General features: G+C 38.4%; 4 protein-coding genes across 7 annotated transcripts; 2 read left to right on the top strand and 2 right to left on the bottom strand.

The window, feature by feature from the left end:
- The first annotated feature begins 1,999 nt into the window (after positions 1 to 1,999).
- LOC131330714 (serine/threonine protein phosphatase 2A 59 kDa regulatory subunit B' zeta isoform-like) lies at positions 2,000 to 6,604 on the top strand. The gene is made up of 3 exons (XM_058364389.1): positions 2,000 to 2,339; positions 2,435 to 3,692; positions 5,805 to 6,604. Exons 2-3 carry the CDS (start codon positions 2,502 to 2,504, stop codon positions 6,192 to 6,194), a joined length of 1,581 nt encoding a protein of 526 aa, XP_058220372.1. The 5' UTR covers positions 2,000 to 2,339; positions 2,435 to 2,501; the 3' UTR covers positions 6,195 to 6,604.
- Positions 6,605 to 7,438: 834 nt separating this feature from the next.
- LOC131330716 (uncharacterized) lies at positions 7,439 to 9,599 on the bottom strand. Of its 2 annotated transcripts, none has more exons than XM_058364391.1 (2): positions 9,511 to 9,599; positions 7,439 to 8,094 (listed from the first exon to the last, which is right to left on the bottom strand). In XM_058364391.1, exon 2 carries the CDS (start codon positions 8,079 to 8,081, stop codon positions 7,593 to 7,595), a length of 489 nt encoding a protein of 162 aa, XP_058220374.1. In that variant the 5' UTR covers positions 8,082 to 8,094; positions 9,511 to 9,599; the 3' UTR covers positions 7,439 to 7,592. The 2 variants fall into 2 exon arrangements, with proteins under 2 accessions (XP_058220374.1, XP_058220375.1); XM_058364392.1 differs by having other exon boundaries at positions 7,439 to 8,088.
- Positions 9,600 to 9,806: 207 nt separating this feature from the next.
- Positions 9,807 to 19,167, top strand: LOC131330713 (uncharacterized). 3 transcript variants are annotated; one of them, XM_058364386.1, is made up of 18 exons: positions 9,813 to 10,081; positions 11,982 to 12,099; positions 12,401 to 12,588; positions 12,676 to 12,783; positions 12,979 to 13,043; positions 14,236 to 14,341; positions 15,081 to 15,164; positions 15,838 to 15,984; positions 16,101 to 16,229; positions 16,433 to 16,500; positions 16,802 to 16,835; positions 16,923 to 17,007; positions 17,291 to 17,358; positions 17,436 to 17,549; positions 17,675 to 17,710; positions 17,815 to 17,901; positions 18,537 to 18,628; positions 18,761 to 19,167. In XM_058364386.1, exons 1-18 carry the CDS (start codon positions 9,938 to 9,940, stop codon positions 18,933 to 18,935), a joined length of 1,848 nt encoding a protein of 615 aa, XP_058220369.1. In that variant the 5' UTR covers positions 9,813 to 9,937; the 3' UTR covers positions 18,936 to 19,167. The 3 variants fall into 3 exon arrangements, with proteins under 3 accessions (XP_058220370.1, XP_058220371.1, XP_058220369.1); XM_058364387.1 differs by lacking the exons at positions 18,537 to 18,628; positions 18,761 to 19,167 and adding an exon at positions 18,165 to 18,523 and having other exon boundaries at positions 9,807 to 10,081; XM_058364388.1 differs by lacking the exon at positions 18,537 to 18,628 and having other exon boundaries at positions 9,810 to 10,081.
- Positions 19,168 to 19,222: 55 nt separating this feature from the next.
- LOC131330715 (uncharacterized) lies at positions 19,223 to 22,477 on the bottom strand. Its single transcript, XM_058364390.1, has 5 exons — positions 22,021 to 22,477; positions 20,477 to 20,598; positions 19,966 to 20,057; positions 19,634 to 19,720; positions 19,223 to 19,541 (listed from the first exon to the last, which is right to left on the bottom strand). The coding sequence occupies exons 1-5, from the start codon at positions 22,365 to 22,367 to the stop codon at positions 19,434 to 19,436; spliced, it is 756 nt and encodes a 251-aa protein (XP_058220373.1). The 5' UTR covers positions 22,368 to 22,477; the 3' UTR covers positions 19,223 to 19,433.
- Between the last annotated feature and the right edge of the window lie 1,890 nt (positions 22,478 to 24,367).

The raw sequence follows: 24,367 nt of genomic DNA, 5'->3' as shown, positions 1-24,367 counted from the left end.
TATTTCGAGATGCTTCTGAAAGAAACATATCTGAGCTCCTTTTCTCAAATCCTCCACTTGTTTCGAAATGAGCGAGAAACGAGTTATGAGGCAGTTGGCTCGATGAGACATTTCTATTGGAAAGTCTTGGCCGATACTACCATTTTTGGAACTTATTGCTGAATACGACTATGACACGACTCACGAGTAAGAAGATGTGGTCCTTGTCTAAATCCTTTGCATTGCGTTTTTACTGTTTACTGTTTTGCCTTTTCTCTTAGCGGGTCCGGCCCAAAAGAACCCCATTTCTATTGTACTGGGAACAGGTCAAAGCAGGCCTGCTGGGCAATTGATCACTTGAAAATGACTTCCCCGAAATGGTTTGAGTTTTACTAGGAGTCTAGGATATGAGGAGAGCAGGATTGACTTGACCCTTCAATTGACTACAAATCTTTAAAAACACAATTGACTATTGTAGTATTGGGTATGGCTCTAGCAACCCTTTTTTTTTCTCCATAATTTTACGGGTATCGTACAAGGCTGCACCAATAGTGCACACAGCTCGCTGTGTGGGGTCCACTTGTGTAAAATGATCCGAGTCTATAGCTTTTAAATAAGGAAAATTGGGTTGATAATACTAAGTGTGAATGTGTATTAAAATGTGTAAAAAGTACACAAAAATATGTGTTTTCTGTCTTCTAGTGTGCTTATCGTCAGCCCAGTGGGCTGACAATAGCAAGACCGTTAAAATAATATTTCGAATGGCCTAGTGAGAAATCAACTTAGAATTTTTTCTCGCTTCATTGGATGATTACAACTTGATCTACGGAGTCCTTTTTTACTTTTTTCCTCTCCTTGCGAGTATTTTTGGGGAGAAGAAGATCACGATGCTCCACAATGCACGTACAAAAGAGTGAATCGGGCATCAAATAGAGGTATTTTTGGATTGATAAAAATTACTACCAATAAGCATGCGAATAAAAAGGGAAAATTGCACAATGGAAATCAAAGGGTATAAAGAATTGTTATTGAAAAAGCACAAAAGAATTCAGACACATTCAAATATATATATGAATTATTTGTTTTCATTTTTATAAAAATATGGCTTCTTTGCCTTGGTGATTTATTCTCCAAGGAGTGATTTTTTTTCTTCCCTTTCTTTGTTGATTATCATCATTTGGAAATAATTGACTAATTTTTACAAATTAATAAATTATGACAAGCTAACCACAACAATAACTTACGGAGAAACAATCTCTAACCCTTTTTTCCAAATTTTCTACTAAGTTTTAAAATTTTGTGCTATGCCTGAGTTTTGTGCTAGCATAACTTAATCACATGCAGATCAAAAAAAAAAAAAAACTTAATCACATGTTTCATAAAAATTGCAGTTAGGACGTAGGAGTCTTGGGACAATATTGTGTATAATGTATGGTGGTTAGAAGTCTTCGATTACTGCGTGATAATGACTCAATAACACTAAAAAAATGAGTTCAAATATATTGTACTAAAAATTTTATGTACCTCTATTTTTATACATTTTTTTATTAATTTATTGTTTCCCCTTATTGTATTTCTTTTATTTTATATTTTGTGATAAATAAAAATTATTTTTTCGCCACTCAGGAAATATTTTTTTCCTACCGTTCAATAAAAGTAAATTTTAAAATTTTGTACGGGGTCCTCCTGCCATTGCCAAACAATATACTAGTACACGAGTGTATGAAAAAATTGTGTACAAAAGATCTGACGGGAATAATTTTTGCGGAAAGTAGGAAAGTATATGAGTACAACAAAGGCCGTAGAGAAAGCGTACACAGATTGATTTTGAATCTGTCTCGAGTTTTAAAAAGATGATCGGACCTGTTTATTTTGATAAATGAATTGAATAGCTCCGATCATTTGCGTGAAAATTCCGATTATTTTTGCGTTAAAATTTTCGTCAACTTTTATGTGCTGGAACCGACCCCTTTCTAGTATTCTGCAAATTTATTTTTTCCGATTGTTGTTTCCCCTCTCGAGTCAAGTCTCAACGTTCACCGAAATATCGAAAACAGTTTTTCGCTCTCTCTCTCTCTCTCTCTCTCCATTGATTCAGAGAGGGTAATAGCTAGGGCTAGTTCGAAATTACTCACTCCAATCTCCTAGCTCTCTAGGGTTCCTTTCGTCTTCATTGACAGATCTTCAATCCTACCATTCCTCCAACTCTCTCTCTCTCTCTCTCTCTCTCTCTCTCTGCCCTAAATTCAAAATCCCAATCATTCGTTTCCAAAGCCACTCCCGTGTCAGAGTTGGACTTCAACACAGACCCCATTCAACGCGCACAGTCTCAGTCTACCACGTTGCGATACTGTTCCAAGGTACGATCTTTTGATTAGGGTTTCCTTTTTTACGCTGTACAATCGCCTAGCTGTTGCTTTACAATGTTGGAAACTGAGTCCTGACCCGTTTCAAGGTAGAAAATTTGGGTCTTGTTGTTCATAAGAGATTTCATTTTGGGCTAGGGTTTGGGTTTTGTGGATATGATTAAGCAGATACTGGGTAAGCTCCCTAGGAAATCATCCAAATCATCTCACACTAATTCTAACAATGATGGCCCGGTTTCGACTCCGAATTCTGGGAAGGCTTCAAATTTAGGGTCTGGCACGTCTCGCTCTAGCAATGGAACATATGCTCCCAGTATGAGTAAACCAAATCAAGGGAAGAAATCGGGTCCCGCGGTTTCCCAAACGGGTCCGGTATCAAATTCTACTGCGTATGAGGCTTTGCCAAGCTTCCGCGATGTTCCCAGCTCAGAAAAGCAGAATCTTTTCATTAAGAAGTTGAAAATATGTTGCGTTGTGTTCGATTTTAGTGACCCTTCAAAGAATATCAAAGAGAAGGATATAAAGCGACAGACATTGCTTGAACTTGTTGATTATATCTCCTCCGTGTCTTCGAAATTCAGTGAGGTCACAATGCAGGAAATTACAAGAATGGTTTCCACTAATTTGTTCAGAACTTTGCCATCAAACAATCATGAGAACAAGTTAACTGATATGTATGATGCCGAAGAGGAAGAACAGACTATGGAACCGTCATGGCCTCATCTTCAGATTGTGTATGAATTTCTTCTTAGATTTGTTGCTTCGTCGGAGACAGATGCCAAGCTTGCTAAGAGGTACATAGACCATTCATTCGTGTTGCGATTGCTTGACTTGTTTGATTCCGAGGATCAAAGAGAGAGGGAGTACTTGAAAACAATTCTCCACCGAGTTTATGGGAAGTTTATGGTGCATAGGCCATTCATTAGGAAATCCATCAACAATATCTTCTACCATTTTATTTTTGAGACAGAGAAGCACAATGGGATAGCAGAATTGCTTGAGATATTAGGAAGTATAATTAATGGGTTTGCTTTGCCTTTAAAGGAAGAGCATAAGCTTTTCCTTGTCCGCGCTTTGATTCCACTTCATAAGCCAAAGTGTGTGGCCATGTATCATCAGCAGCTTTCGTATTGCATCACACAGTTTGTGGAGAAAGACTTCAAGCTAGCTGACACAGTGATTCGCGGTCTTTTGAAGTATTGGCCAATAACTAACAGTTCAAAGGAGGTTATGTTCCTCAGTGAATTGGAGGAAGTTCTTGAAGCCACCCAGGCTGCAGAATTTCAGCGTTGCATGGTCCCTCTTTTCCGTCAGATTGCACGCTGCCTCAGCAGCTCACATTTTCAGGTACTGCAATCTTATTGCTCACACAAACTCCGTACGAGCTGAATTTGTAGTAGTTGTTATATGATAATTATTGTTTTTCTTGTATTTCTGTTTTTTAGTGGTTGGCGGTGTATTTTTGTGGATTTACTACTTAGCTTTAGGTGCATAAATCCTCTTTGGTATTGCCGACGTGTTCATCTTTATGTTCTTTCTTGTCATTTGTTCTTTGGAAATTCAATGTTCTTACAAAACTTCTCGATTCGTTATATCCATCCGTATTGGCTTTTCTGTTGTTGTAACGAGCCCTAGTCCTAGATGTTATTTCTTTCCGTATTAACTTTTTCATTTTTGGAACCTTTACTATGTCAAGATTTTGCAAAAGTTTCTCTGTAATTCAGCTTCAGAGAAGATTGGGTTTCTTTCTAGGATACTTTGTATACATGGTGTTGGAGGCCTTAAGATGTGAAGATTTTGCAACAAAATGACGTGGGTAAATTTGTTGGACATGGAATTTCATTTAACAACGGAGTCTCTGTCTTTGTTTAGATTGCTTTCTGTCTTGTATCCAATGAAACACCTTAAGGTGAGCCCACTTTTAGGTTCTAAATTTCTAATTATCAAATTTGGGCAAGTACTTGCATTTATGTTCTGTTTCTGTTATTAATATTTGTTGATTTTATCCTTCTATTAGTATCTCTTATTAAAACCATTTAAAACTAAAATCTAGTATTACCCGCAGACATCGTTCTTAATTTGTTGGGGGACATGGCACATTAGGCTCTACTTCAAGCCAGTATTGTTTTGAGTTGAAATGATTTAGTTTGTGTTTAATCGGTGGATATTTGATGTGGGTGTAATATGTTGGGCAAATATATCAGTGATAGCACCGCCCGCATTTCCTGGGAATTGGTACAGTTGGATTCTTTCATCAAAACTGTCTTTTTGGTTCTGAGTTTTTTGACATGTTATGTGCCATGCTTGAATATCTTTGATTTAGTATGGACATGAAGTCATCATTGCTGTGTATACATGATATTTTTATTCGCATTAATTGATGCTCAAAGGCTGGTTCAGTTGTCTATGCTGCCAGTTACAACTATTGTTTCTAAGTGTTCATATTTGGGAAATGGCTGATCTTCTGTTTGTCTTTCTTCCTTGTTCTAACTTCTAATCTCTCATTCCCACAGGACACTAATCATGCCACTATGCCAAAGAGATTTTATCGTTAGATTCTTTTGTTAACAGCTCAGAATTTATTTCATGGTTTACGTAGGGATTGAAATCCCTTGGCAACTCAATATGCCCTAGTTATTGTATCTTTATGAGGATCCTGGTCCGGACTACCTATAAAGGTCCATAACACATTTAAGTCAACTTTGCCAATATAGAAGTCCTTTTTGAGAAATATATGGGAAGAATTTTTTCCACGATGACCAGATTCTAATCTTTGCATGGCTGCTTGTTTTCAGCAAGCTAGGAAAGAAGTTAAGTTTTTATGAGTACATGCAAATTCAACTTCACAGATTGATGATTTCTTTGATGTTCAACGCTGCCATCTTATGTGTCTGGACCTTTTCCAATATGGGCTTTTCCCATGTCAATAAACACAATATTTAATGCCCATGCAAACGTTGGTCCATTGGAACCCTTACTTTCTACAATTCATCTTCTTGGTTGAAAATCCTGTCTATCAGTACCCGTAACTTTGCCTCGTTCCTCTCCTAGTAATTTAAGCAATCTGGATCACCCCAACCTTATTTTACCTGCATCATAAGCTGCAATTTTGTTCATGATCGATAACTTGCAAGTATAGAGGGAGACCATAATGTGTATGTGGGTTTTTCTGTTGGTCTCTGAAAACCACACAAAAGGAACAAAAAATAGGGCCCACACCCTAGTGTTTTTTGCTAGGATGGCTGCGTGTGTGTTACTATAATGGTGGATTGTGCCGTGGCCAAGCATAAATAGGTATTTGGTGTGATGGATTTGTGTAGTCCGCTCAAGCATTTATTCTTGTCTTTTCCTTGAACAAAGCAAGTCAAAGCCTTGAGAAATTTGCTTTCTAGTATGCTTAGCCCTAAGATGATTTATCCATCTCTTCCTATCCTCAAGGTTCTTGTCTTCGTATGGCAGGTGGCTGAGCGTGCCTTGTTCCTCTGGAACAATGATCACATTGGAAATCTGATCACACAGAATCGTAATGTCATACTGCCGATAATTTTCCCAGCCTTAGAGAGAAACACAAGAAGTCACTGGAACCAAGCTGTTCAGAGCCTGACACTGAATGTGAGAAAGATATTTTCAGATACTGACCAAGAACTGTTTGATGAATGCCTCGAAACATTTCAAGAAGATGAGATTAAGGAAAAAGAGGCTCAGCAGAAGCGCGAATCAACATGGAAGCGTTTGGAAGATGTGGCAGCCTCCAAGGCTGTTGTAAGCAATGAAGCTGTACTAGTATCTAAGTTCGCTTCTACTGTTGCCTTGGCTACCAGCAAAAAATCGCGAACTGTAAGTACTTGAGAGCAGATGGATATGGAAATCAGGAATTAAAAAAAGGGCTCTCATCAGCTCTCAACGAACCCAAAGGGTGCAGTTTACGGATCAACAAATCCAAAGGACGAAGGTTAGGAATTGGCATGTTTCGCACGAGTTTGCAAGCTGATTGTGAAGTGAACTTTGGGTTTCTGTGCATATTGAGGTGACTCTTGTCACCCCGTTACGCAATGGGTTGTTTGCGTATTCCCTTTTTTCTTCTTATGATGCTTGTATGCCTTGGAGGTGTTAGTGTGTAGCATAAGGAATCTGAGTTATAGAGGTGAAAATTGTTTGTTTTATATTTATTTGGTGTAATGAGGGAAAGTGACTGCTGCTTTTGTGCTATTGTGCTTGCATTGGCTTGCTTTCATTTATGGTGGTGGTTTGGTGAAAAAGTTGCATATCTTTTGAAGCATTCTCTTTGCATTGTTCTGTCTGGAGTTATTCAACAATCAAGGGATCAAATGTGGTACAGAGTCTTACGTCAATAGACATGATATTGAGGACCACAATCTCATGTATTCAAGTGTTGAAAGAAAAGGAAGATCAAAGTTTATGAACAGAGAAGCGGAAGGAGAACAAGACTGATAAATGTTCCAGGAAGGAAAGCTCAGCCAGTTGTCGAACTAAATTCAGATGAATTTGGAACTTCTTGTGCCATAAATCCATTTAACAAAGTCAATGGGTTTTTCTTCCTTATTGGTCTGCTCTTTTGATAACCGGGTGTCCGGGCTTGCTTGCGCGCATCTCAACTTTTCCCAGGACCTTGAAGTAATGACCGGACAAACCTCCAATGACCCCAAGGTTTGGAACGTTTAGATTTTGTGAGATTCGACTTTGCGACCTCTGGGGAAGCAAGTCTGTCTGATGGAATGGACAGCTTGAATTTCAGTTACTTATCATAAATTAATCAGCTACATGTTTGCAGTGACTTCACTTGATGTGCGATTAGCTGGTATAGTAGCTCACGCAGCTTAGAATGTAAATTGACCCTCTTGACTGCGTAGAATGCAGTAGTAATTATATAAAGCTACTTAGTTGCAAATGAAATTGACACCAAGTCCAGGCAGATCCCTTTTTTGTTTTGTTTTAGAGAATGACAAGAAATGCATCATGGTAACGAAAATCCCACTTGGTGAAAATACAAGAAGGTTGTAAATATGCTATATCGCCTAAGCACATCGATTAGTACACTGCTACTGCAAACGTTCCCAAACACCCCCCATGAATTTGAAGCAGTTCTTCCCTATAAAACCTTAAGATGTACAAGCTTCAGCCAATGTCAGTATTTCCATCCCAGTACCCTCTCTATCCCACCATAGGTACAGAAGCACTTGAACTTTCAAATACACAAAGACAGAAGGCAATCCACATGTCAAAATTCTAATAGTCATCGCCATAGGCCCGGAAACTATAACGCTCTTGGTAGAAGCCATTGAAGAAAAGATCAGCCTCGAACCACTTAGGGTAACGAACAAGGTCACCGGCCAGAAACCGCATGAAACGATGGCTCCCTTCAGGCACAACCCTCACCTCTCCTTCCTCGATGTATACGAACTGGTCGACGTGCCAGTTCCATGGCAACTTGCACTTGTCCGTCTTCCACATTGACCATCCTGAAACTCCGAGCTCCACCAGTCGCTCAGGTGGCACTTTCCTTTCTACCCTCACGTTGTACAGCTCCTCCAGAGGTTTCTCTTCCCTCGTTGCATTAACAGAATGACCCTTGTACAGTTCCTCCAGAGGTTTCTCTGCCCTCATTGCCTTAATAGAATGACTCTTTCGAGGAGTAATATGTGAAATCTTATACTCTTTGATGCTTGTTTTGGTAGAGAAAGAGCTAATTGTTGGAGCCATGATGATGCTCGCCATGCCTGGACTGTTTCTGCACCATTCCGACACACATTGTGAAAATATGACCAAATTGTAACAATTTCAGAAACCTTTGGATTCACAAAACACAGTTATGTCGAAATAATAATCAAGCATGCAGATGAACACTTCAATCTCTCCTAGCAGATTACTGGCTTTCCCCTGTGGCCCGAAAGAGTAAATAAATGATCAATATCAAAGTATTTAAGAATGGTAATACCCCCGGAACATGACACCTACTCGCAAAATCCAAACATAGAGCTCGTTTCTACATCTGCATAAGAATTTCCCTGAGCTGACACCAGAGAAAGGAAGAGAATGGGAAAAGAAGCATGAAGCTGACAAGAGAAACTAACAAAAAACCAAGCGAACATACTGCTTGGCAAAAAAAGAAAACTACCTAGCTAGGCAAACTTAAAATGCAGACAGTCAGCAGAAGGGCCGCCCGATATGCTCAATGACAAGTACAATGGACTAGAAGCAAAAACAGCTTCATTCTAAACACAGCACTTTTTAAACCTGGAAGAAACCCTTCATATTTTACTTCCCTAACATAATAATTAACTTCACAATGTTTTCTGGGAGCTAGCAAGAATGTTGCTGAACCAATCATTTAGCTCTAGTTAGCTATATGTTGAACCATATCATTGGCTTCAGGAGTGCCAAATTTAATCACACAGGTCAAGGGACTTCTTTGCCGTGCATTTGGGGGCATTATGTTGCTTCATATTGCTGCCTTTAACAACACACTTTACAATGGATCAGAATTCTCGTTATTTGAATGAGAACACTGGCATGATTTACCATCCAAAAAAGCCTAGGCTCACGTAATTTCATACTTCAACCAAATCTACCTGAATGCTAGGACACCACTTAGCCCCACCAGTAACTAGCATCAAATATTTCCCCATAAGGATAATAGGAATCATATTTGTTCTAGAGTTGACAAGGAAAGAAAAGATGACTTGTGGGTTTCTTAAAACCAGTTCTTTCTATTATTGGAGTAATAATAACAGTGGGTTTCCTAAAACCAATCCATTGAGGCTGTGCTTTGATTAAGGACGTGGGGAGGGACTGTGGAGGGAGGAGAAAATGTAAGGGATTTCTCTCCACCTATTCAACTAATCCGTTACTCAACAAATCCCTTCCCAAATCCTTGACCTAAACACAACCTTAAGAAACCAATTGTACTTAACATCCCTCAACAAATCTTTCTCCTCAACATATCCCTCCCCAAATCCTTGACCCAAACACAGCCTTAAGAACTCAACTATTTAACTTAGATATGGGGTTCATAGAACCAGTTCATTAGTATAAAGACCGAAATTCTTGACAAACGAAAAAGAAGCTCAGCTTGATTTGGGTACAAAACACAAGAATGTTGAAGAAGAACTGCGCACTGAAACTGTATGTAGCAAAGAGTGCTCACCTTATCGTTTTGATGCCAGGACCGTTTCGATTGATTTGCAGCGTCGAAGTTCTAAAACCCTAAACAGAGGTTTTTCTTCACTCGTCAGTTGTCACCTCTGTAGATAAGAGACAACAGACATACGGATAAAACATATTTCAGGAAATCCCAATAAAGTCCTTCAGTTTTGTTGAAATTACCAAAGACCTCACTTTCCCATAATTTCCCTCCTGAAGTACAGAACTGATAGCGGATCAAAAAAAAAAAGGACAGAACTGATAAGGGTCAGTTTGGGATCGTTAACGTGTCCGATGCTTGTGCTCACGTTTCTCCTCTCCAAAATGGCATCACCGACACCAATATATAAGGTGACACACTCTCGAAGATTGCTTTTTGTGGGCAATACCCACAAACAAAATCAATTTTTTTGCTTCAATTGGGTTGAATCATGATGGCGCTTCAATTTAAACTCGAACAATACCCACCCATTTGTGGTGGCGGCGGCTTCTCTTATTACCCGTTTGCAATTCCACCAACTGGAAGACAAAGGAACCAATCTTTGCAAGTACAAGCTCTTCCTTCCAGAACCCAGGTGCCCATTTCTAGCTCACTGTAATTGGTTTTTGTTTTTCACAATTTATATTTAGGAATATTTATATTTGTGACTAGATATTGATTGATGGCAATATATTTTGAGGGATGAGATGCCCCAGTTTTTATGAACCAGTTTAGTTCAGTTTCCAGGATGGTGTGATTAGAATCTGAACACTCTTAAATCTTTTGAAAACTTAGTGTGTTTGGGCCATTTTATGCGTACCTCACGACTGATATCTGAAACCAATCATAAGGTCAACCTATGGGGCCCATTTAAAGTCAGGACTAAGCAGGATTGGCACCGTAATAGTTGATAGCTCAAATTCCGAACCTGAAACATAGGAGTAAATCCTAAGTCCCATGCCATTGTCGACAAGGCCAACCCCTTGGGGTTATCTGAGCGCTCTTAAATGGATCAAACTGTTGCATAAAAGCTATAGGACCCATTTTGCTCATGTATTGAAGTCTGATAATACATGCACACAAGGAAGGTGTTTGTAGTTACATGGTACCAAGTCTTAAGGACTGAAGGAAACAAGATGACCTGAAGAGCGATGGTTGTCACAGCTCAAGGAAAACCCACTCTTGAGGTCGGCGACTCCCACTTGGGCTAAAGGCATGGCCCTTGGGCTGTAGATGAACTGAATTATTCGTGAACTGTTTGAGGCTCGACTCGGTAAAGGCTCGTTCGAGTTTGATTTGTCTACTAAATGAACCAAATCCGAGCCTCAATTTTAGGCCCGTTTCATAAATGAGCTGAACATGAATCTAGCAGTATCCGGCTCAATTAGGCTCTCAAACCTAGAGTATATGAATATCATGGGAATTTTATATATATACGTAATGAAAATTTTAGAACTTGTACAAGTATAAACATTTACAATTACTAAAAACTTCCTTATGCATATGTTTTTATCACTTTATATATCCATGAATGTATTTATGTATATACTAAACATTTTATTTGTAGTTTTAGACCTTTATGAAAGCATAAATATATGATGTTATTGGCTCATTAAGACTCGTGAACAAGCTCGAGTTTGACTCAAATCTAGGCAAGCTCAGCTCGAGCTCGGCTTGTCAAATTTTCATTGAGCTCGTGTTCGAATTTGCTAAAAAACTTAATGAACGAATTTGAACATTCTAATATTCGGCTCAATTCGGCTCGTTTACAATCCTCCCAAGTCGCTCAGGACCAAAAGAAGAATGTGGAATGGAGGCTTGAGCTCCAAGAGATTGTCTTAAGGCACAAGCTCCCTTCAGGAGTTCGGACTTCAAACAGTCTTATAGAGAGAGGGAGACGTTTTGACTGAAGGACAACTCCTCGCTCTTCGCATCATACCTAATACTTGACATTATGCGGCCCCCCGAGGTCTCATGATACGAAACTGAACGTATCATTGACTTCTGATCAGTAGACTCTCAGGCCTAAGGCCTAGACCTCACATGACTGCTTCCTTACCTTCTGCTAAATCTGTCAAACTACTAAGCTTCGGTCCCTTTATATGCCTTCACAAGTCTTACCTTTGGCCTCATAGGCCTGCGACAAGCCATTGAGGATCTTCAACCTGCCCTTAGTCTAGCTAGACCTCAGGCCATCTCTCACCTACATAAAGGACCCTTGCCATTGTCCATGACATTACACACACTGCTCTTGGTTCAAGCCATAACCAGAGCATTATTTGGTCTCATTACTGCCACTCTCTTCTCTAGGATCTGCCTTGGGTTCTCTCCTCTGCCTTCGACCCCCCAAGCCTTCAGCATCTCGTTGGTATCTCGGATCACCTTCAGGCCCCTTCGCCCATCAATTTAGCTCACACGGTTTACTGAAATTGTAGTTTGGCTTATGTTGCTTTGTATGCCCGCTTAACTAAATATGTCTAGCTTCAATTTTGTAGAGGATAATGGAGAGCATTTCAGTGAGTGGGGAAGTTGGCGGTGCTGGTGGGTCATACTCATATGATGCTTTGAAGAGGTTGGACCAACTGTGGTCTGGTATATGCTCTGCTCAAACAGGTATACCAGCCTGTTTGGCATTGTTTTCGTTTTTCTAATTTCTGTTTCACGAACTGTTTTCTTGAAGAAGTGTAGATTTGTTTTCTAAAACAGCCCACTTTTCAAAAGTACCAAAAAGATGTTTAGGAACTTTCGAGGACTGCTTTTGAACAAAAATGTGGGCAGTACTTTTCATTGTTATCGTTTGGAAAACAGGAAAATGAAATGAAAAGCTATAACATAGGGAAAACAAAACAATTCCTGGAAAAATATTTGAAAACATAATTGTTCGATATTGCATGATAGCTATTGCATTTTGCAGATTTGCTAGAACCCCAGAAAGTAGTTTCGAGTGTTCCTGGTTTGTTTAGCCAATCTGATGTGGCTGGTAAAGCAGTAGAAACATTTGATGTGATAGTTTGTGGAGGTACTTTGGGCATCTTCATAGCCACAGCATTGAGTTGCAAAGGTCTACGTGTTGGCATTGTGGAAAGGGGTCTACTAAAAGGGGTATATCGCAATGTGGAAGTTATTTGTAGAGAGTTTGTGGTTATTACCTGCGCTACAACATGACATATTTGCATTATCAATAATCAGAGGGAGCAAGAATGGAACATATCAAGGAAAGAGCTACTGGAACTGGTAGAAGTTGGCATTATAACAGAAGATGATATTGAACAAGCTATTGCTTCAATATTTAATCCTGTACGGTTTAGAACTTCCTAAATTTATGAAAATTCTATCTTGAGTTACAATCCATACCATCAACCACATAGTTGTCTAGATATCTGCGCAATTCTCTATTTTTGAAGAAGCTTTGACAAATTTACCTCTCTCATACTCTTCTTGATTCTTGTGCTTGTTTTGATCCTTCCTTCTGATTTTGTACGTGCTTTGCAGAACAGATGTGGATTTGAGGGCAAGGGTGAGATTTGGGTTGAAGACATTCTTAATCTTGGCATTTCGTGAGTATATTTATGTTGTTATGCCATGTTATAAAACTATCTATAGCATGCCATGCTTTACTTACTAGTATGCAAAGAATCATTCTCTGTTTGTCTTTTCATTCTTAATATGTGAGAGAAGTTCAAGGACTATTTTCTTGCCCGAAGAATGGCACTTTCTATTTAGAACAATGCTGGATCTTATGAACTCCCAATGTGCCCACAGCATTATATGTACATACAGTGACATCACACAATTACTGATTAAATAGATTTGACATATAAAAGATCTTGTTTTTCGCATGAACCGGGATACATTGGTTTGGTTCACTGCTCGTGATACTAAGATCTGAGGATGTAGAAATGGAACTCACACAACTATGCTAGCCATACTTGTTCATTTTAATGCATAAGAATGAGTATTCTCATTGGGAAATATACCATTATCTTCACCTCGCAACACTTCTTAGTTTTATGGCTTTTGACATTGTTCCCATACCGGGTCTCTGTGGCTCTGTGCTTGTTTTAGTGTGAACTTCTTTTGGATTCTCATGCAAAGGTGGATATATACCCAATTTTTTCTGTCTTTATTCAAAAAAAAGTTTGTTTCACATGTAGTCTCTAATAATTGCACATCAACTTAAAGGGTTGCTATGACTTTTTAAATGTCTGCCATAGTGATTGAGACATTTCGTAGTGAAGTTGAATTGTTTACACAATCCTCAAAACTGTCACTTGGGTTGTGCCAAATGCATGTGTTTTCCAGTCAGCTTTATGTTAATCAAGCATGAATGTGTAGTTATATTATTCTTCTAAGCATGAAAGTGTAGAATCTATGTCTTTGCTTTAAGTTAATCAAGCATGAATGTGGTGCTATACTTTCCTTCTAAGCATTACATGGGTAAGAACAGGAAAGATGGGAAAATGCCACAGACCCTTTATTCCATGCATCATGCATCAAAGTATGTAACATATGCCTTTTGCTTCACTGATAAGCCTTAATTTGAGAAATAGAAATGTTTGCTGACATTATTTCTCATAATTCGTTGAAGCGTTGTTCTAAGTTTCTTGATCATTGCCTGTGTTCTGTTATATATTGCACATTTGATGATCAACCAAAGAGACTTGCAGTTTTTTGCTTGGTACAAAATGGGGCATCAATTCTGTAGCTCAATTTTCACGATTGTGATTTTGTCTTTTTCTGTCATTATAGGCCTGCAAAGCTTATAGAGGTTATGAAAAAACGTTTTGATTCCCTTGGTGGAATCATCTTTGAGGGTGACAGTGTATCTGGGATAAGCATATACGAGGATGCAGCAGTAAGATCTCTGTCACTGAATTAGTAAAACTATGGCACGTAATTTTGTTTGTTCAAGAAAAGAACAGCCATGGTGGATCAGTTTGTACATGACTCACACCGAGAGGCGAGAGTGATTGAGTTGTAAGTTGCTCTGGCGGAAACCTACAATTTTCAAGGAATCATTCAGCAAAGATGATTCCACAATGCGAAAATGGAAGTGTTAGGATGACATACACTGTAAGATTAGCATTATGGGACTACCAAAGCACCAACCGGGTGTGCTCTAGTGCACCCCTATGTAGTGCGGCTGTAGGGCGGTCCACAGCCGTCGATCTCATCAACTAACGGTTCAGATTAAAAACAAACTTTTCCAGGGAAGAGTTTGTTTTTAATCTGAACCGTTGAAAACACTTTTGGACGGCTATAATGCCGCACTACACATAGCGCACTACAGCGTTTCCCAATCCCCAACCCAGCAGCCAAACAGAGGTGAAAAAAGCAGCAACTGTTCTTAGAGGAAGAAATGAGATTGAGGAATTTAAAGCTCTCAAAATGACATTGATGTGATCTGAATTCCGAAGTTTCGAACCCCTTCTCCAATTATGAGTGGATATTGGCATATAGTTGGTGGACAACAGTATTGATTAAAAAAAAAAAAAGTACTAGTGAAGCAGAAATATTATCATATATTTTTGTTATACTAGTTTAAATGCTGTAGTTCTAAGAGATATACTTCTTCCTGCATTTTTTTTTGGCAGGTCTTGCAACTAGCAAAAGGGAAGATTTTGTCATCACATCTCTTAATTGATGCTATGGGTAACTTTTCCCCAGTGGTAAAACAGGTCAGGTTTGTCCAGTTCTGCAAAACTACTCTCTTCATGCTCTTGAATAGCTCAGAGTATAATTTCCGCGGTTGGAACTTAGTTGCTTAGGTGTAAGATGCGTTGTATGTGAACAACTAAAGTGATTTTCAATGTTTTTTTTTTACTTTTGCTTCTTATTAACCAATGAATGGTTAGTAAACGACTGAAAATATTTTCTGTCTTTTTTTTTGATCCGCTAAAATATTTTCTGTCTTGAACATCGGAAGACAATACATGTAGCAGAAGAACACCTTAACTTGGTTTAACATCTCACTGGAAATCTTGAGGTACGAAGTGGCAGTGAGGAAATGGCATAAGTGTCCTCTAAACTACCAAGACCTGAGTTTTTCAAATCCTGAGGTACGAACTGGCAGTGAAGAACACCTTAACTTGCTTTAACATCTCTGATTCCCCTGTCCATTTGATCATATAAAACGTGGTCGTCAGGTGACGTGCATGCCAGGAAGAAATAGGATAATGCATGCACGATGGCAGCCACTTTTTTTTTTTACCATCGATGGCAGCCACTTTGTTGTAATAATAGTGGAGGTTAGGTTTTTATGGAGGCTGCCCACACTGTATTGGCAAGAAAATCACTAGGTAATAAATACATCCTATGAAACTGCTTTCAGATATCGTATGATTATTACAGATAAGATGTGGAAAGAAGCCAGATGGTGTTTGCCTTGTTGTTGGGTCTTGTTGTCGTGGTTTCAAAGATAACTCTACAAGTGATGTCATATTCAGTAGTTCAGCTGTGAAGGAAGTTGGAGAATCAGAAGCACACTACTTTTGGGAGGTGATATGATTTTGCAGTGTAATTTTGTTTCTTTTTGCAGAATTTCTAGTATAAATTTGGTCGACGAAAAAAATGTTTTTATTCTCACAATTGAACATTCTATGAACATTATGCAGGCATTTCCTGCTGGTTCAGGCCCCATGGATCGAACTTCTTATATGTTCACCTATGTCGATCCGCATCCAGGATGCCCAAAATTGGAAGAATTACTTGAAGACTATTGGGATCTGATGCCTAATTATCAGGTTGTACTTCAGAAATGTAGTTCACGCTCATAGAAGTCGTGATTGCATTCTGTATATCTCTCAAAATCTTCAATTCTGTACAAGACCACTTGTTGTGTTTCTGTTGCCTTTTCAAGAACTTTATTGTTTGTTTTCCTTTATAATTGGTCAGAGAAGAAGTTCTGTTAATTGTGATTGTGATTATGGTGCTTCCAACTTCACAGGGAGTCTCTCTTGACAATCTGGAGATTTTGAGAGTTATATATGGCATCTTTCCTACGTATCGGGGCAGGTAAAGATGCAAACCTTACATGAGCTAGCCAAAATTCTCTTTGCTGCTATCTCCAGTAGTCAGTCAGTACTGCATTAGGAAATACATTGACTTCCAACACGAGGATAATGTGTTAAATAATGCTTTGGGTAATTCATACTGCCTATCTTTATATTCAGTTTACAAATGATCGTTTCAAATTCTACCATTTAATCAATGAATGAGTCTTCTTTGTATTTTTCTTGCTTTATAAATTTCTCAGGCTATATACTCGTTCAATCTGACCCCTTTCTCTTCTTAATTGGGAGGATTGACTCGACAGTCCATTGCCAGCGGCTTTTGATCGAGTTTTACAGGTGTTCTTTGAACCCTTTTCAAGCCTCAATTACATCATGGTCATTTTGTAATTGAATGCATTAGTCTCATGTTATTGTCCTGAGCAGTTTGGCGATGCAAGTGGCATACAGTCACCAGTTTCCTTCGGTGGTTTTGGGAGCTTAACTAGGCACCTGGGGAGATTATCAGCTGGTATACAGCTATCTCTCACCAAAAACAGGATTTGGAGTTCCTATTTTCATGTTTGTCATGCGACTCTTGTCACTTTAAATGATATTACATTTATAGGATCATTATCCACGATCATATAAAACAAGGATCCATAATGCTCCCAAAAGATGGTCCGGATATAGGCTTGCTTTCAAGTCAATTGCTATCCAAACACTCTCTTTGTGATAACTCTTTAGGAATTTGAATTTTGAGAAAACACAAGTTAAAAAGTAATAATTCGTCTTCTTTTCGTGTGGGAACCAAGGTATATATGAAGCAATAAATGGTGATCTACTGGACTCCAACAACTTGTCTCTCCTGAATCCATACATGGTAGGTATTTTCAGGTTAATGTTAAAAATTGTGTGGCTTCTTCTGTCGTTTCCTTAATTAATTTATGTGCTTCACAGCCCAACTTAAGTGCATCGTGGTTGTTTCAAAGAGCAATGTCAGCAAAGAAAAAGTCTAATGTTTCCCCCGATTTCATCAATGAACTTCTTTATGTCAATTTTCAAAGTATGCAGGTAAGCTTGAATTACATTGAAATAAATTTCCTGCCAGAAAAGCTAAAAGGTTTTTTTTTCCCCCTGCTCAAACGCTTATGCTTCATTTTCTCTCTTTCTATCAAAATTTATGTGTACTTTACCAGAGGTTAGGAGATCCAGTTCTAAGGCCATTTCTTCAGGTGATCTTTTTTTATTCAGCTTTAATTTGTTGGAACATTTTTTTTTTGTCTCTAGGCTCTTGATAAGAGAACATTGAACCATTTTTTTCACTGTCCCTTTACAGGATGTTATACAGTTCGGCCCTCTGGTGAAGACATTGGGCCTAGTGATGATAACTAAACCTCTAATTATCCCCTCAATATTCAAGCAGGTAAATACGTACAGATGTTATGATTTTCCTTCTTTACACTAAGTTGTATCCCAAGTGACGTTACTATAGCATTTCGGCATTCAATAGACGGTTCATTGACACCACCGGTAAAAGATACAGTATGAGACGGTGCTGATGTTGCTTGAGACTTCTACACAACCGTTTTTCCATCCCCCCTTTCGTGAAAGATACAATATTGCTTATGTTCTATGTCTATGCTACAATCTTTAATTAAAACCTTTGTTTGATTTGCATGATTGAAGGAGAGGAACATAATGGAAATAATTTTTGGAGATCACCTCAGGTTTTCCATTAATGTTGAAATGCTATTCCCCAAGCAGTCGGGATTGGCTGCAAAATGTAGAGAACAACTGCATAATTGGAGAAGGATCAGCATTTATGAAGCCAAATTTTAGGATGTTACCTTTGGCTGCCTCACTTTGTATGACAATACCTCTGGACGAACACTGGCATTGTGGCCACTTGCAGCAAGGGCTCAAGTTCTTGGAGCCCATGACCTCAGCTTTTAAAAAAAATTAAATTTATCTCTTTGTTCTATAGTTTCCGAGTTTCAGACATCTTAGTCAACTCATTTTTATTGATGATACTCTTGTGTTATTGGTTGCGTGTTTTAGGTCGGTGTTCTGGTACTCCTTGACTGGTCTGGACACTTCTTCATGTTGGGTTACTATACATTTCTTTCCACCTTTGTTGATCCTGTTATTAGGTAACATAATCGTACATGTGGTTTTCTTGTGTCCATCTGTGCATTATTTTCAACTTGAAAACACTTCCTTGTGTTCGAGACTTTTCATTCTCTTCATTCCCAGAAATTCTGACAAATTGAATATCTTGCAAGGCCGTTGTTAAATGCATTTCCAGCCAAAATGAAGTACAAATGGAGGCGGCAACTCGAGGCCTGGCAGTATGGATCCGGTTTAGACTACAAAATGAGCAACCCTAACACAACTAAGGCTGAGAGAGGAATGAGCACTGGTGGTGAGGCTTGGGCAGAGAGCAAGAGTCTTCCATGACCCTTGCCAGATCAAAGAAGGGTGGTAGTTAATTTTTGTCTTTCGTTGTCACACATTTCTCACCATTTGAGAGGTGATATCCAAGACAACCTGGTTATCAGGACTTGTCCATTCCAGTTCTTAATCAGCACTAAATTAAAAGCTTTACCATTGTAATATCTGACCTCAAACCATACGGTTACAAACTTTTACCTGTAAATATTATGAAAATGCAAAATTTAACCAATGTTTCCTTTTTTGCTTCCTCCATGGTTTGAATCAATTGTGGTTTGGACGAACGTGATATGTTTGAAACAAATGAAGAGAGAAGAGAATTTCATTATGCCACGACAAGTCTGCTTCGATACACTCTATCAAATCGGTAAACATAAAACCTTATCATCAAATTCATTTAATAGAAACACTACAGCATAACTTAGGACGCCTTGCAACTTATTTATACAACAAACATCGAATTTCTTGGATTTTTATTTACATGAATTATGGAAAATACAAGAATTAGTTGGGTGTCTTGGCACCCAAAATTTTAGAAAGCTCCTTGACTAAAGGCTTCTCTTTGTTGTTTTCCTCTCTTTCGAAATGCCATTTCTTCGACACGTCTCTAGCCTGTAATAAGATCACTGTTGGTTTGCAAGCATTGCAAGTAGCTAGCTTTGAACTCCTATATTATCCAGCTCAGATTTCCTGAGTTTACATACCCAGTTTTTTAGGGGGATAAATTGCTCCTTCACCGTCTCTAATTTTGGCTGAACAAGGTCTTTTCCTTTAGACTTAATGTCATCCCCCTGTCAGCATTATCACCAGTGTAAGCATAAGGCTGTTTTTTTTGTTCTCTCTCTTTCAGTATGCAAAGAAATTTCATACCGAACCGTACACAACCGAATCAATTATTGAGGAAATACAACCCATTAACAAAAATGCCATCAAACGGAAACAGTACTGAGTATATCAAAGAGCTCACAAAACCTAAAAAAAATGATCTAGAGAGGAATAACCTTCGTCCGAAAATGTATGACAGATGGATACTTACAGTGTGAAGTTCTAGTTTGGAGACCACCAGTCCAAATACAACAGTGGCACCACCGAAGACGAGAGCAGTGGCAACAGCAAATGCCTTTGCAACTACAATAGCAACAGAAGAACTAGCGTTACCTTAAGCATTTACAGTTCGTCTCACCATGCAATTGCATAGAATTACCCGGAAAGATAAGAGTGACCAAGTTACTTGGTGAAGGATCTCTGAACACGATGGGCTAGACCCACAAAGGAAAAAGGATTTAATTTAGTAGGCTGGGAGAGATTCCAAACTAATGTTTTTTCCTCCTCCTTTCTCGTTATTGTGGGGCTCCAGTGACCAACAGATTTATCATTTACCCAACAGAGAGACAGGAAAACAAACACAGACTACAACATCGAAAAACCATCATTCGAGTAAAATTCAACTTAATATCCAAGATTTAGTTTATTAGCTAAACTCGGCTACTAGGAAGGAAATTAACAGAAGTTCAAGCGAATATTGTTCTAAGCAGGTTCAAACCCACTTTGAGATAGCCCTGCAGCTGCAGCCTTCAACTTTTCAGGATTGACGGGGGTGTATTTGTCACGTCGCAGTTCATTGGCAGTTGATGCTAAAACACCGTTACCCGAGTTTGGTATTTGCCACCTGCATGATACAGTGAAGCAATTGTTCAGATTCATGCCAACTGAACAATTATTTGAGTTTCTATAAATACATTCCACACATTTTCAATTCACAATCACTTATTAGAAAATGAAATTCTATTTGGGAAATCTCAAAGCAATTTCAAGATATATGGAAAAACTTTGAAACCTACTTCCACTCCCACTCAAGCGCGTAATTTTTCTACCATATGGAGATTCGAAAGAGCTGATATTTTGTTGGAAATCAAACAAAAAAACCAATTTCCTTACATCCAGAGGTACATTAAGGCTTTCCAGTGATCTTCAACTTAGTATTGTTTCCCAAGATGCTAAAACCGAAAAACACGTCTTCTCTTTTAATTTCGCATATATGAACAAAACAACCTTCAGTAAATAAGAAGAATACTGAGTAATTAGTTGGATTGGGCAAATAAACTAGAGATCCCACTAGCCAACACCTTGAATCATGCACCAAGCCTTATACACCAAAGCCTTAATTTTTCGGTTTTCTTTTTCACGATTTGGTCGACAGACGTATCACTTACCTCAATTGAATTAAACCAAAGTACTTGAATTGGGCAAAAAAAATGAGAACCCACAATCTAAGAGCATCCACAATGTAATAATCAAAACCAAAAGGTTGCTAAAGTTAGCAATATTTGCTAAAAAAAGTGCTCACATTGTAATAACCAAACTTAGCAACCTCTTAGCAACTTATCAAATTTTGACCTTTGAATAACCAAACTTAACAACTTTTACCAATAACCAAAACTCAATAACCAAACCCAATAACCAAATTCATAACTAAAAAATTAAAAAACACCTCACATTAGAATCGTCTCATCGAGACGAATAATTTGGTGTGGTCGGGTGCGTGATTGGAACTCGTTTGCAATTGGACAAAGGTGCATTGCGTATTGTGGGGAGATTTTTTATAGGGATACAAAAATAACCAATATGGAGATTAAATTTGTTAGGTTTGATTATGAACTAAAAGGATAATCAAATGCTGACGTGGCACATTTTGGTTATCGATTTTGATTATTCCCATTGTGGATGCTCTAAAAACCATCAATAGCAAAACAAAAGATATATTGGCCTAGCAGTAAGGCATGAGACTTGGGGGTTTGTGCATTCCTAAGGTCCAGGATTGAACCGGTGCTATCAACTCCTTTTGGGGCCAGTCCATAGCTTTGGTCTAGCTTCAATTGGAAACTCCCACAAGTGGACGGTAGAATTGGTTCCCAAAATTAGTCGAGGTGCACGTAAGCTGGCCTGGACAGAGTTGTAAAAAATTAGCAAAACGAAAGAAAAGAAATGACCTTTTGGGTCCAGATCATAGCCAAATTAAGTGAAAGTACTTGAATTAGGCTCAAATTTGAAAACCCACATCAATAATCGAGGAAGGAAGATGAGAAATGACCTTTTGGGGCCAAAAGTGACTTGAGGCAGAGAAACGTAAGCCCTAAGAGGGTTCAAAACGTCGCGCGAGACAGAAGACGAGTTATTGGGATCAGATTGAAGAACCCACTTGGATGCTGTGGAAAGAGACGAATCAGGCGGCGGTTGGAAGATCTTTGAGGGAAGAGAATGCCTCAGAACCTCGGGTAGAACGTCGGCTTGGGCTTCGTCGTTGCCGATTGGGGATTGTGATGCTCGTGACGAGAGATTTGGTTTGGCTTTTTGGACGAGGCGGGTAACGGCGTGTTTGGATTCTTGGAGGAAGTATGCCCCCTCTGCGCCTGCTAATCTTCCTGGCAGGAAACTCATCCTCTAGGTCTCTCTCTCTCTGGACGTAGCTCTGGAGAATTTGAACGCCGTGTTATTTTATAGGCTGGGACGAAATTCCTGTGGTTGTTTATTTATGAACTTTTCTGGTTACTTTATCATTTTTTTTAATGATATTTGCAGATTTTAAGCTAAAAAGAATGATTCAATATACAAATTTTTTGGTGTTCAATGATGTTTTTTTTTTGGCTTAAAATATGAAGTGCATATCGCCTGCCTCCACTGAGGGAGGAGGTGAACTTACCATGTAAGCTAACACCCAAACCCACTCGTAGAATTTTCACGCTCATTTTTTTGTAATGATCACACTTAATTTTTTATTTTTTATATGTTAATTTAACAAAAATTAACTTTTTATTAATATAATCTTTCACACTTATAAGACAAGATTGTAATTCACATTTGAATAGGACAAAAGGGAAAATACATTTGTCAAAAAAAGGGTTTGAAATCATTTACCAATAAATAATAGTCATGGTTTTTGGTTGCTAGAAGATGGAAATTGAAAATTTCAGGAGGAGAATTGTTGCTCTTTTCCAATTATTATTTTTATTTCTCAAAATCGAAAGGATCTCAAGCCTGTTGCATTCAAATTTATTTCAATAGTATGTCGCAAAACAAAACTAATTCTGTAATTTTTTGTAGGAGGCCTCGTCAATAGTGGCACCACAGTGACAACTGCTTATCAACAACTTGCATACGTTTTTTCGACATCTAACCGTCGATTAATTTATAGCTCGTTTAACTTTTCATTGATTTGTATGTGTTATTTGTCTCGTTTGTGTGGAATATTTTTTTCCCCAATTGTATTAGTTACACACAGTAGATTGTAATAACGTTGATATTAATATATTTCTTACTCTTTCAAAATAATAATAATAATAATAATAAGACACTTTACTTTGCCACCTACGCAAAATTACACTCATCTTAGACCACGAAACAAAATTTCAAGCTCCTCTCCTGTCTGTAAAATCTCATTTTAGAAATTTCAAAATGTTAGAAAGGAAATAAAAAAAACCCTAACAAGTCTTGTAGTAATTGATTACAAAATGCGGGGAGGCATAATAGTAACAAGGTATAAAAGGAAAGTGATTTTGCCACTCTCATTATCTCTAACGGCACTCCCCTTTTGTTTCTCCATCTCCATCACCTAATATCGACACAAAAAGGAAGTGCCATTAGAGAAAAGAGGAGTGACAAAATCACTCCCCTTTAAAAAGGCAATTATGCACCAAAATGTAATAACACAGAGAATACAATACATTAACGAGGGGCGGAATTTATGGATGCAATTGGCTTTGTGGGATAAGGTTCACCTTAACAATCGAAACTGTTCATTCTGTAAAGCTCGTGAAAAATATTAATTTTGTCAAAAATCATGTTAATCTAATATCGATTAATACCTCATTGGAAAGCATTAAAATTGGGTTTGGCCACACTGAATTAAACCCATCAAACTCATTGTTACAAACATAAATGGTTTTCAATGAGATAGTAATCGGTGTTTGATTTACATGATTTAACGTTAAAGGTAACATATACAAAATAAACGATTCCGATCGTTGAAGTAAACTCTTTTTGAACCCAAAAAAGCCCAAGCCAACTCCTATATATTGAATCAATAAACCTACAAAGTGATAGAAGAAAGTCAAACGGAAAGATGGTTATGTAAAGTCAAAGTCGGCTGCGGATCAACAAAAAAAAAGTCAAAGTCGGCCTTTTATATTTCTTGACGAGCAAGCAGCGATCGAGAAATTACGTATTAAGGGCCCAACATTCTTCTCCAAGACTCCACCCTACGTCACATGTTTTTTTGTTTTTGGGTCTCATAGGAGAAGGAGAATGTTGGGGCACCCCAACGACGTCCCACTGAATAATTACTCGGGAGCAAATTCTTGGACGGAATTCCTCTCTTCTTAATTTTAACAGAACAAAGAACATAATGTGAAGGGTACGGGTACGCGGAGAATTCTTTTCCG

This window comes from Rhododendron vialii, chromosome 6a, assembly GCF_030253575.1.
Source record: "Rhododendron vialii isolate Sample 1 chromosome 6a, ASM3025357v1".
Taxonomy (NCBI): domain Eukaryota; kingdom Viridiplantae; phylum Streptophyta; class Magnoliopsida; order Ericales; family Ericaceae; genus Rhododendron; species Rhododendron vialii.
The sequence above is the reverse complement of the archived record's forward strand: the minus strand, read 5'-3'. Positions and strand labels throughout refer to the sequence as shown.

Bases quoted from the DNA above. Each gene is read 5' to 3' on its own strand.
- LOC131330714 (XM_058364389.1), top strand. From the start codon at position 2,502: ATGATTAAGCAGATACTGGGTAAGCTCCCTAGGAAATCATCCAAATCA. The intron at 3,693-5,804 runs GTACTGCAATCT...TTCGTATGGCAG, and splicing joins TCAGCAGCTCACATTTTCAG to GTGGCTGAGCGTGCCTTGTT.
- LOC131330716 (XM_058364391.1), bottom strand. From the start codon at position 8,081: ATGGCGAGCATCATCATGGCTCCAACAATTAGCTCTTTCTCTACCAAA.
- LOC131330713 (XM_058364386.1), top strand. From the start codon at position 9,938: ATGATGGCGCTTCAATTTAAACTCGAACAATACCCACCCATTTGTGGT. The intron at 15,165-15,837 runs GTCAGGTTTGTC...TGATTATTACAG, and splicing joins TTTCCCCAGTGGTAAAACAG to ATAAGATGTGGAAAGAAGCC. The intron at 16,836-16,922 runs GTGTTCTTTGAA...TGTCCTGAGCAG, and splicing joins CTTTTGATCGAGTTTTACAG to TTTGGCGATGCAAGTGGCAT.
- LOC131330715 (XM_058364390.1), bottom strand. From the start codon at position 22,367: ATGAGTTTCCTGCCAGGAAGATTAGCAGGCGCAGAGGGGGCATACTTC. The intron at 20,599-22,020 runs GTCATTTCTCAT...TGTATCATGCAG, and splicing joins GTCACTTTTGGCCCCAAAAG to GTGGCAAATACCAAACTCGG. The intron at 19,721-19,965 runs GTAAGTATCCAT...TAATGCTGACAG, and splicing joins CCAAACTAGAACTTCACACT to GGGGATGACATTAAGTCTAA.